This window comes from Callorhinus ursinus, unplaced genomic scaffold, assembly GCF_003265705.2.
Source record: "Callorhinus ursinus isolate GAN/ISIS: 27379988/994484 unplaced genomic scaffold, GSC_fseal_2.0 scaffold43, whole genome shotgun sequence".
NCBI lineage: Eukaryota > Metazoa > Chordata > Mammalia > Carnivora > Otariidae > Callorhinus > Callorhinus ursinus.
Window position 1 is genome coordinate 5,869,332 of NW_027397105.1, and position 10,722 is coordinate 5,880,053.

The 10,722-nt window shown below is 45.8% G+C and overlaps 1 protein-coding gene across 3 annotated transcripts in view; it reads left to right on the forward strand.

Moving 5' to 3' along the window:
- Nucleotides 1-883: 883 nt before the first annotated feature.
- LOC141370723 (dynein axonemal heavy chain 9-like) overlaps nucleotides 884-10,722 on the forward strand; it is a 149,762-nt gene continuing 139,923 nt past the window's right edge. For all 3 annotated transcript variants that reach the window (XM_073881722.1, XM_073881723.1, XM_073881724.1), the window contains exons 1-2: nucleotides 884-1,015; nucleotides 1,222-1,455. In XM_073881722.1, the coding sequence (XP_073737823.1) occupies nucleotides 1,252-1,455 (204 nt within the window). In that variant the 5' untranslated portion in view covers nucleotides 884-1,015; nucleotides 1,222-1,251. The remainder of the gene's footprint in view (nucleotides 1,016-1,221; nucleotides 1,456-10,722) is intronic.

Genomic DNA, 10,722 nt, shown 5'->3' on the forward strand with positions numbered 1-10,722 from the left:
TCAGGAGCAAAATTCTTACTAACAGTAGTTAGTAAATAAATGCTTTAAAAGGCAAAAGAAGTAAAGAGAGTTGAAAGCTTTTGTGCTACAGGCTGCTGGCCCAGGACAAAATGGTGCCATTACCCTGTTCCCATTCTTTAAAGTGTCATCCCTCCACCTGCACTGAGTTAGGAGTAGATATGGTGTCTGTCCAATTCCACCAGCAAGAGTGGTGGAACATGGCCAAAAAATCATAGGCCCTGTGTCCAAAGTTTGGATAGCCTCTCACGTCCTATTTGTATCATGCAGAGAGATGCCAAAGCCACCCATCTGTGTTCCATTTCTCCCAGGAGAGATCCCGGACCTCTACTCTGATGATGAAGTTGAAAACATCATAAACAATGTGAGGAACGAAGTCAAGAGCCAAGGTCTTGTTGACAACAGAGAGAACTGTTGGAAGTTTTTTGTAAATCGGGTCCGACGACAACTGAAGGTATAGAAGGATTTACTGCCCAGGGTAGGCGGACCAGAGATGGTTCATAAGAGCCTCTGCTGATATTTTGGACACGGCTGCCCTCATTGATTACACTGGCAGTGGGCTGGGAAGGTGGATTGCCTTTCTTCACCTGAGCAATTTTGCAAGGCTGCCCTTCTCATCTGCTTCAAGGGCAGTAGCCTCCCTCCTGCCTCATGCAGTCCCAGCATTCTTAATTTGTTGGCTAGAAGCCTGGCTAGTGTTGACAGATTTTTTTTCTTCCTCTGTTGAATGTGTTTCCCAACTTTCTGGGAAATGAAGAACCCAAAGCCATAACTGTCTCTCTGTGAGTATCTCCCTGACACTTTCTTGGTTCTCCCCACCCTTCTAATTTCTCAGGTGACTCTCTGTTTTTCCCCTGTGGGAGACAAGCTGAGAGTCCGCAGCAGGAAGTTCCCAGCCATTGTGAACTGCACGGCCATCGACTGGTTCCACGAGTGGCCTCGGCAGGCATTGGAGTCCATCAGCCTCCGCTTCTTACAGAACACAGAAGGCATTGAGGTGAGAGAGCAAAGGAGACACTCTTCAAGGTCCTCTCTACCTCAGGTACAAGGAATTCCATGTCCAGAGTTTCAGGGTTCAAGTTCAGGCCTGGGTAGAGTTGTTGGAGCAAAACTTTCCATGTGTTGAGGCCATGAATGGGGTGGGCTGTCACCTCCAGTCTTCATGTCCAGACAGTTGCTTTGTTTCCCACTCTTTGATTTCAGCCCACAGTCAAGCAGTCGATTAGCAAGTTTATGGCGTTTGTCCACACAAGTGTCAACCAGATGTCTCAGTCTTATCTGAGCAATGAGCAGCGCTACAACTACACAACTCCCAAATCATTCCTGGAGTTCATCAGACTCTACCAGAGCTTGCTGCGCAGAAATGGAGAAGAGCTCAAGTCCAAAATGGAGCGTCTCGAGAATGGGCTGCTGAAGCTTCACAGCACCTCTGCGCAGGTGGGTGATGGTCTCTTGTGGCTCCTGCCTTCAGAGCACTGAGAGGGAGTGGGCGCGCTCCATTCCAGGGAACTGGATGGATCACAGTCCAGGCCTGAGAATCATGTATGGTTTTCCGGAGGCCTCGGTGTCACCAGAAACTGTTCCAAGAGTTAAGGCTGAGCTCTCCCTGAGGAGGGTCCCACTGTCAGCCGCAGGTCTGGGCTGCTCCCAGGTCCTAATGATGGAATCCTCTGGAGCACCTCTTCTTTCGTGCTTGTTACCCCTCTCCTCCTCTTCTGCTACCTTCCTTTCCTCTCCCGTCGGCTTCCCTTCCATCTTCAGAACCAAAGAGAGGAATCTATACCAGTTTTTCTTTTATTTCTTTGTATTGTCTGTCAAAGCATCATCGGAACCTGATTTCTTAAATCCTGTCTCATTTCTTGCATTTTCTTCATATATTCCCAAGTGGTCGGCCATTGAAAGAAAGTCCCTGTTGTCCTATCCTTGTAATATTTTTCTACTTACTCTTCCAAAGGGAACATGTCCATCAGACATTGCTGATCCCTTGGATGGCCCCCTCCTGTGCTCTGTTTGCCCACAGCAGAGTCATCTGGTGGGTGTGGTTTTCCTGCATGTGCAGCATTAAACTCAAATTGTGATCAACTTTAGTTCTTGGGCATCCCGTGTTCCCGTAGATATCCAAGCCTTTTGCTTTGTCATCATGACAGAGCTGTGCCTTTGGCGTAACTGTTGAATTCACTTCTTCTGACTTGTCCTCTCTCCCCACTTTAGTTTCTTGAATCGTGGATGCAATATGTCTAGAGGACTTCAGCTCATTTATTGGGATGCAGTGAGCCCTTGCAATCTGTTCACATAGAATTTCTTCTGCTTGGGCCATTTTCTGTTATCTGGTTTTGTTCATCTGGTTTGGCCTCTCCTCCAGGAGCAATGATTTGCCAGTGGCTTCTCTGTGCCCTGTATCTATTATGTCCTCACTCCCTGATCTCATCCTTTTGGCTTTTTTTCCCCTCTACATTCTAGGAGAGCTTTTCAAGTTTATCCTCAACAATTGTAATCTAATAGTGGGTAACATTGCTTCTGCCTCTTAGGTTTCCAGTGAAGACTCTAATTATGCTATTACATTTTTAATGTCCTAACCGCCCTTCCTCACCTAATCCTTTTCTCCTTCCAACACATCCTATTGCTTTTTTAATTTCAGCCTGTTTGCCTGCAACCGTGTCATTGACACCATCCTACCGATGACAGTGGACAGCTTCCTTGATGTTTTTTCCAGATCCGATAGTGTGCCGTTTTCAGACCTGTGTCCTTCTTCTTAAGTCTCCTAGATTCTTTTCCCTTCCTTGTTCTGTATTTCTACAAAGACCCTTTTTTTCTTTTTCTTTATTTACCCACTGGCATGGTGAGATCTGTTCAAATTCGGTGTTTGTCCACATGTGACATGTGACAGTTGTCCATGACACTACTCTGTGTCCATTTGTGCTCTGACAACAGCCCTTCCCAGAGCTACAGTTCAGGCCAGATCGAGGGACTCAGATACTAGCCAAAGCGCTAGCTGTTTACCTGGCATGTACCTTTGTTGTAGAAAGGTAGCATCTTCTCTCCCAGCACTTTTCAGTACTCTCAATCTCTGAACTTCTAGAAAACAGCATGAGATAGAATCCCAGAACGCAGTCCTATCAGATTGTTTTTAACATCGGTCGCTTTTTCCTCTTCCTGTCTCCCCCCACCCCACCTACAGTACCCTCAGAATACTGTCCCCCCAGCAGCACCTGTTCTCCCTCCGCTCACCTATCCTCTGGAAATTATCGATCATCCCAGGAGAAGACTGGTTATACCTTAGGTGAACCCAGCTCTGCCTGCACATGGTTAGTGGAGAAGCCTCCCCAGTCCTGGCATCAGTTTTGGTTCCTTCTCCTTCAAAATTCTCTACGTCAACAAGTCATGCTTTCATCTACCCGTTATCTAGAAACCAGGGAGTTAACTTAGATTCCTCCCCTTGTCTCAGTTAAGAATTAACAAATTCTCTACTTTTTTATGTATCTCTTAAATATACCCCTCTTGCTGTCTCCCTGTTTTCAACACCTTGATTTAGGTGTTTAGGTAACATGTATTACCTTGATTATTTCAACACATTGAACTCCACAAGTCCCCCCCACCCCCATCCTGAACCTGGGTCGCCAATAACTTCTTGCATCACCCATCAGGCCAAGTACTTGGGGTTGTCCCTGACTCTTCTCATTTCTCTCTCTCTTGTGCCCAAACATCAGAAAATCGCTGTTGGCTCTAACTTCAGATATGCCCAGGATCCCACCACTGCGCACCTCCTATGCTGCCACTCCCCTGATCTGGGTCACTGGCGTCTTTAACCCGGGCAACCAGGGTACCTTTCTGGCTCATTTGTCTGCTTCTCCTTTTGCCCCTTTTTGGTCCATCATCAACAGAGTAGCCAGAATGATCCATTCAAAGCATAAGTCAGAGCATGTCACTTTTCTGCCCCAAACCCTGAGATGGCTTCCATTTCCCTCATTAAAATGGCGCCCCAGGCTCCTCTCCCACTGCGCCCTGCAGACTCTCAGACCTCATCTCCTGCTACCCCACGCCCACAATATTCCTCTCTCTCTGGCCATGCCGCTGCTTTGCTGTCTCCTCAGACAACACCAGGCCTTTGCACTGGATGTTCTTCCCTCTCTCATCCCATGGCTCACTCCTTCATCTCCTCCTCTTTGCTCAAATGTCACCTTCTCATTGAATCCTACTCTGATGCCCCTGTTTTCAGTTGCAACCCCACACCACCCCTGCATCCCTTACTCTGCTCTACTTTATCTTTTTCCCATAGCATTTACCCCCATCCAACATGTAATATACTTGTTACCTTTCTTTTTTGGTGTCTGTTTCTTTTTTTTTTTTCAATAATTTTTTATTGTTATGTTCATCACCATACATTACATCATTAGTTTGTGATGGAGTGTTCCATGATTCATTGTTTGTGCATAGCACCCACTGCCCCACGCAGAACGTGCCCTCTTTAATACCCATCACCAGGCTAACCCATCCCCCCACCCCCTCCCCTCTAGAACCCTGTTTGTTTTTCAGAGTCCATCGTCTCTCATGGTTCGTCTCCCCCCTCCGACTTACTCCCCTTCATTCTTCCCCTCCTGCTATCTTCTTCTTTTTTTTTTTCTTAGCATATATTGCATTATTTCTTCCAGAAGTACAGATCCGTGATTCATCAGTTGGTGTCTGTTTCCATCTGTTAGATACAACCCCCGTAAAGACCAGGATCCTTATCTCTTTGGTTCAATAATGTGTCTAAAACAGCACTTGGACAGAGTGGGCACTCATTACATATTTGTTGAATGAATGAATGAATGAATGAGTGAATGCATAACATTCTGCTTAATATCCCCCACTGTATTCTGGAAGTACTATCCAATAGAAATATCCTGCCAGTCATATATGCAAATTAAATTTTCTGGTAGCTGTATCAAAAGAAGTAAAAGGAAATAAGTGAATTTTATTCTAACCATATATTTTAATTTTACATAATTATATATTTTAAGAATACATTTTATTTAACCCGACACATCCAAAATCTTATTTTAATAGGTAATCAATGTATAAAAATGTTATCAATGAAGTATTTTTTTTTCTTCAAGTCTTTAGAAACTAGCGTATGTGGTTATATTTACAGCACATCTCCGGTGGGACAAGCCACATTTTAGGTGCTCATTCACTACATGGGGCTGGTGGCTACCAAACCAGACAACACAGCTCTGGCCCAGCCTGTGTCCTGCTATTGGAGGATCTTTGCTCAAACCATAAGCTTGAGTCTTCTCTTCTGTGGACTTTAGTGTTTTAGATACTACATTGCAGATTCTCTGAACTTTTCTAGAACTTTCAAACTGTATCCTTGCCCGTGTGCCACCCTTTCTTCCTCCCATCTACCCCCTTGCAACCCTGGCATCCAGTACTTCCAACTGGCTATAGTTGCCCCAAATCTCCACAGCTAGTTTACGTCTCCGTGTCTTTACGTGCACCCCCACCCCTTGTCAGCTTGTCACTGTCGGCGCCTACACAGTTTGCTAGCCCCTGCTCCCAGAGGCCCTTTTTAAGCTCTGAGCAGGTGTGCCTTCCAATCTTTGTGGTTCCATCCCGGAACTGTGTTTCTCCTCTTGTGTATTTCATGCTATACCATCAGCAGTCATATAAGTGCAGAAACCAGGATTCATTGGCACATAGTAAGTGTTCTGTAATTGTGTAGATAAAGGGACATTATGGGTAGATGACAGATGGCCAGGCAATCAACCAAATGAACACGTTCTAAAGTCACCTATCACCTCAGAGTGGGGGTGGAGGACAGGTCCCCCAATACTATGTACCTGGTGTGTATTTCATACTAATGGATGGTTATGAGGATGATTCTTCTTGTAAAAATGGTATCAACTTGGCTTCCTAACTCTGTTAAAAACCCTTCATCTGAAATTGTTCCTTGGGTAGAAAAAGCCCTAAGTGTATCATCATAATCTTGCTATAAGGGTAATGATTTGAGTTATGTGGTATCACTCTCCTACTACCCAATTAGGACAGTTTTGGGGATTCATAATCTAGTGGGAGTGGGCTAAGTGAATGTCACAACTCTGGCTCAGAGGGACTCCAAATTTCTTTAGCAACAATAGCAGTATTAGGAGTAATAATTATACTGGTAAGAGTGATAATAATTGATAATTATATAATCATCTAAAGTTGATAAATTTTAAACATAATTTCATGCTTAGCCTCAAGTGGTCATAAAGGTAAATTTATTTTTCTATAACTGAATTTAACTTAGCTACAGATCCACCTTTTTCATTTAAGAGTAGAAAGTTCTTTTTTTTAATAAAGATTATTTGAGAGAAAGAGAGTGCGTGAGTGGGGGTGAGGGGCAGAGAGAGAAGGGAAGCAGACTCCCCAGTGAGCATGGAGCCCAACACAGAGCTCAGTCCCATGACCCTGAGATCATGACCTGAGCCAAAACCAAGACCTGGACACTCAACCAACTGAGCCACCCAGGTGCCCCAAGAGTAGAGAGTTCTTAATCTTGCATTTCAGGTTGCCTTGGTCCCTTCAAGTTAAAAACTCAGTCTCTGGAGGGCAGTCAGTTCAGAGTCTAACTCTGCCTCGGGGCTGTTTCCCTGTGAAGGGTCATTTGCTCCTTCCCATCTGGGTGGTGGTGGTGGTGGTGGTTTCAGGAGGCAGCTGGTGAAGTCACATGGCGTGGTCTTCCAGCTCTCACTGGCTCTGCTGACGGTGGCTCTTCTCCTGGGTCTTTGGGTGGCATCATCTGTCTTTGCTCCTGCCTCAGATGAGAGCTTCACACCTGGCGTCCCTTCTGTTCAGTTCCTTCTCTTGGCACAGTCAGAACTCCCAACTCTGACTTGGGGTCTCACTCTGTCTCCTCCTGGCATCTTCAGAACCTACTGTCACCCTCGCTCTGTATCTGGCTCAGGGTACTCATGAAGAAGAGGGGCTATTGGGTTGAAGAAGTGTTCATAAAAGGCCTATAGGTTGTTACCAATTCCCTGCATATAAGATTTACTTCTCGGGGCGCCTGGGTGGCTCAGTTGGTTAAGCAACTGCCTTCGGCTCAGGTCATGATCCTGGAGTCCCGGGATCGAGTCCCACATCGGGCTCCCTGCTCAGCAGGGAGTCTGCTTCTCCCTCTGACCCTCTTCCCTCTCGTGCTCTCTATCTCTCATTCTCTCTCAAATAAATAAATAAAATCTTAAAAAAAAAAAAGATTTACTTCTCAAGTCTGTCTGGAGACTCTTAAATTCAATTTATCCTGGGGTTTCAAATAATCTCAGGCTACCAAATTTACCTGAAGTTGACGGTTCGATAATTTACCATGATTATTCATCAGGACTCTTTCGGTTGCAAGTGAAAAAAAAAAAAAAGAATTCAATTTCACTTAGCATGAAGGAAAAGAAAAGAAAAAAGAAAGAAAAGGAAGACAGGAGAGAGGAAAAAAAACTTTTGAGATTACATGATATATTTATCAGGATCCTTTTGATGGCAGCTGACCAAAATTCAACGGAAGTTGGTTTAGGCAAAACAACAACAACAAATAAAACCAAGAAAATTCAGAGACAGAGCTGAATTTGGACAGGGCTGGAGCTAGACCCTCACTAAATGTCCCTGTTCAGGCAGGCAGCCCCCCTGGGCCCTGGCAACCTCAGACTCACATTCTGTCTGCTTTGCAACCCCACTGTAAGGAGGAGTTTGCCTTTCCCAGGATTTTCTGCCAATTCCTGGATAAATGGTCAGTGGCTATGATTGGCCTCCTCTGATCATCGGTCTGCCCAGACTTGAACCATTCTCTGTGACTTGGATGTTCTCCTTGGCCAAGCGAGGTTCAAAGGACAACCACTGGAGTCGGCTCCACCCAAACTATGAGGACTTGGGAAGGCAGCGTTCTCCAAAGGAAATTCAAACTCTGTTTCCAGAACAGGGATGAGAAGTTTTTATTAGGTAGGCAACCATGGGTCTACTACAGATGGGAAACCTCTCATCTAAGAGGAGAGTCTGTGTGAAGTGTTGAATTCATATGAGAACATGGTGGGTGACCAGAGGGACTCAGAGGAAGAAGGAAAATATCTCTGGGCTTCCAGCCCTCTGCACAGTAGGGATTGCTGTGGATTGTGCCAGGTTCTCTCTCCTCCTTCTGTGGCTCTTAGGAGAGGGGCCTGGGAAGCTTAGCCTTTCTCTTTAGCGTCATGTTCCTGATCCTCGAAGAAGGGAGGGTCTCTCACCACCAGCCTATTGTCACCCCACTCAGTTGACACCCCCTACCCCCTGATGAACATTCATGGGGCTGGCAAGACTGAGGAGAGGCTCTCTTTGTTGGTTGTGACACTGTCCTTCTTGAGCCTCCTATCCGGGGGTGGGGGTGGGTCCTATTTCAGCATCCCATTCTACTGCAGAAGAGTCATACAATGAGCCTGACTGACGCCCTCTCTTTAGCTTGGTGGGGAGCAGCCTCATTCTGACCGGCGAGACCCTCACATCACAGCTGAAGAGCCATAAAGCTCCCGTCCACAGTGCTGGTGATTATTTACCTTGGACCCGAGGTCATCAGCCCTATCTGCAATCAGCAAAACAAACAAACAAATAACCACAGGAAGAAAAAAAAAAAAAAAACACCAATTTTCTCAAATCTCCCAAGATTTAAAAAGGAACAAAAAGTTACTGGTGTGTTTGCTGACTGTGGTGATTATGTGGTTCAATCATTTTGATTTACAATTGCATCTTTGTCCTTGTAGAAATAAGTCCCTGCAGCGGAACAACGGGAGATAGAAATGGATTAACCTTCTAGCACGGGCGTATAAGACTCGTTTAGGGAGCAGGCCTTCATTTGAGGTTAACAAAAAGTCTCCAGTTTCCATGAATACACAAAATTAAAGAGCATTCTCTCCTCCTGCGCCCCCCCCCCCGCCCCGCTTTCCTTTTCTTTTCTTTTGATCTGCCCTGAAAAGGGAATTATCGGCAGCGTCTAAGCCTCCGTTTTATTTTTCCCCTTCTGCATTTTGCATCATAAAGCATTCGAATCTGCTTGGCATGTTCCAGGAGCTCTGAAATAATCTTCGGTTGTTGCATGGAAATGGACTGCAGGAAAATGACAGACAGGAGGTCATCCTGCAATGGAAAGTTTATGGGCCGTCTTGCAAAGACAAATGGCTTTTTTACTTCCCAGAAAGAAACAGATCTGAGGCGGTTTCTCTTTGCATGTGAAAGGGCCATAAAACCAGGCCAGTGACTCTCAAACCCAGAGGTGGGCATCTGCATCACCCCGAGGGCCTATGAAAACACAGGTCACCAGGCCCACCTCCAGAATTCCTGATTCAGTAGATCTGGAGTGGGCCCGAGAGTTTACATTTCTAGCAAGTACCCAGGGGATGCTGTTGCTGGGGCTGCTGGTCCCGGGACCACACTCTGAGAAGCTGCACACTCCACTGAACTGAAGGTACAGAGAAAACCATGTCTCCTTCTCCAGCGGATCGGAGAAATAAATGGTTTCCTACATAGTGATGTTCCCAATGCTTCATTATTTCCTCCAAAATGCGTATGAATCCAGAGGCTGGATGGAGAGCCCCACTGGATTCTGGTCTGGGCCACTGGAATTCTCTCTGCTGTCCTGCTGTAACCTGGTCATCTCTCTCATAAGGATTGTGGGAATAAACTAAGACCAACCAAGTGAGAAGAAGCTAATGCTCTCTCTTCAGAGCTAGCTCTAGCAAGGGAGTGAGCCACGCAGCGCCTGGGTCTTGGCAGAGACTCAAAGGCAGGCAGAGGGGTGGGGAGAGCTTCACGGGGAGAAGAAAGGAAAGGTGTCAGGTGTGTCCCCGTGGAGGCTGGTGCCCTGCAGAAGCTGGTGGTGGGTGCACTAGTATTGGGCAGCCTATGTGATGTTACGGGAGCGTGTTTGACCTTCTCTGGTGGGTCCTAAGTTGGAAGCAGGGACAAAAATCAAGGAAGGTGGCCACTATTAAACACATTCTGGCCATTTGGGGCCAACTGTTACTGAGGTTATTTATTGCTTGTCTTCCTGGACTGTTACGGAGACAGGAGTGTGACTTCCTACAAGTCTGACTGACTTAACAGCAGTAAGTCAGTACCATTACACCTTCCTGGGCTAGTGATGGTACATAATGGGTCGGTCTCCTGGGCCCCAGGAGGGTTGCAGTTGTGGGTCAGAGTTCTACTTTTATATATGGTCTGGCCACTGTCTGTTCGCACAGTCAGTCTCTCCAGATACACAGTGGATACTCGCTTTTTATCGCTTGCTAAATTCTTGGCATACCTCACATTGGCCAATATCCATGAAATAATGACCGATTTTTAGGACATACCCACTTGTGTGGAAAGTATTACGTGAGGCACACGGAGGTTTTTCTTTTTTAATTTTTTATTGTTATGTTAATCACCATGTATTACATCATTTGTTCTGGTGTAGTGTTCCATGATTCATTATTTGTTCATAACACCCAGTGCTCCATGCAGAATGTGCCCTCCTCAATACCCATCACCAGGCTAACCCATCCCCCTACCCTCCTCCCCTCTAGAACCCTCAGTTTGTTTTTCAGAGTCCATCATCTCTCCTGGTTCATCTCCCCCTCTGACTTACTCCCCTTCATTCTTCCCCTCCTGCTATCTTCTTCTTTTTCTTTTTTCTTAAAATATCTTCCATTATTTGTTTCAGAAGTACAGGTCTGTGATTCAACAGTCTTG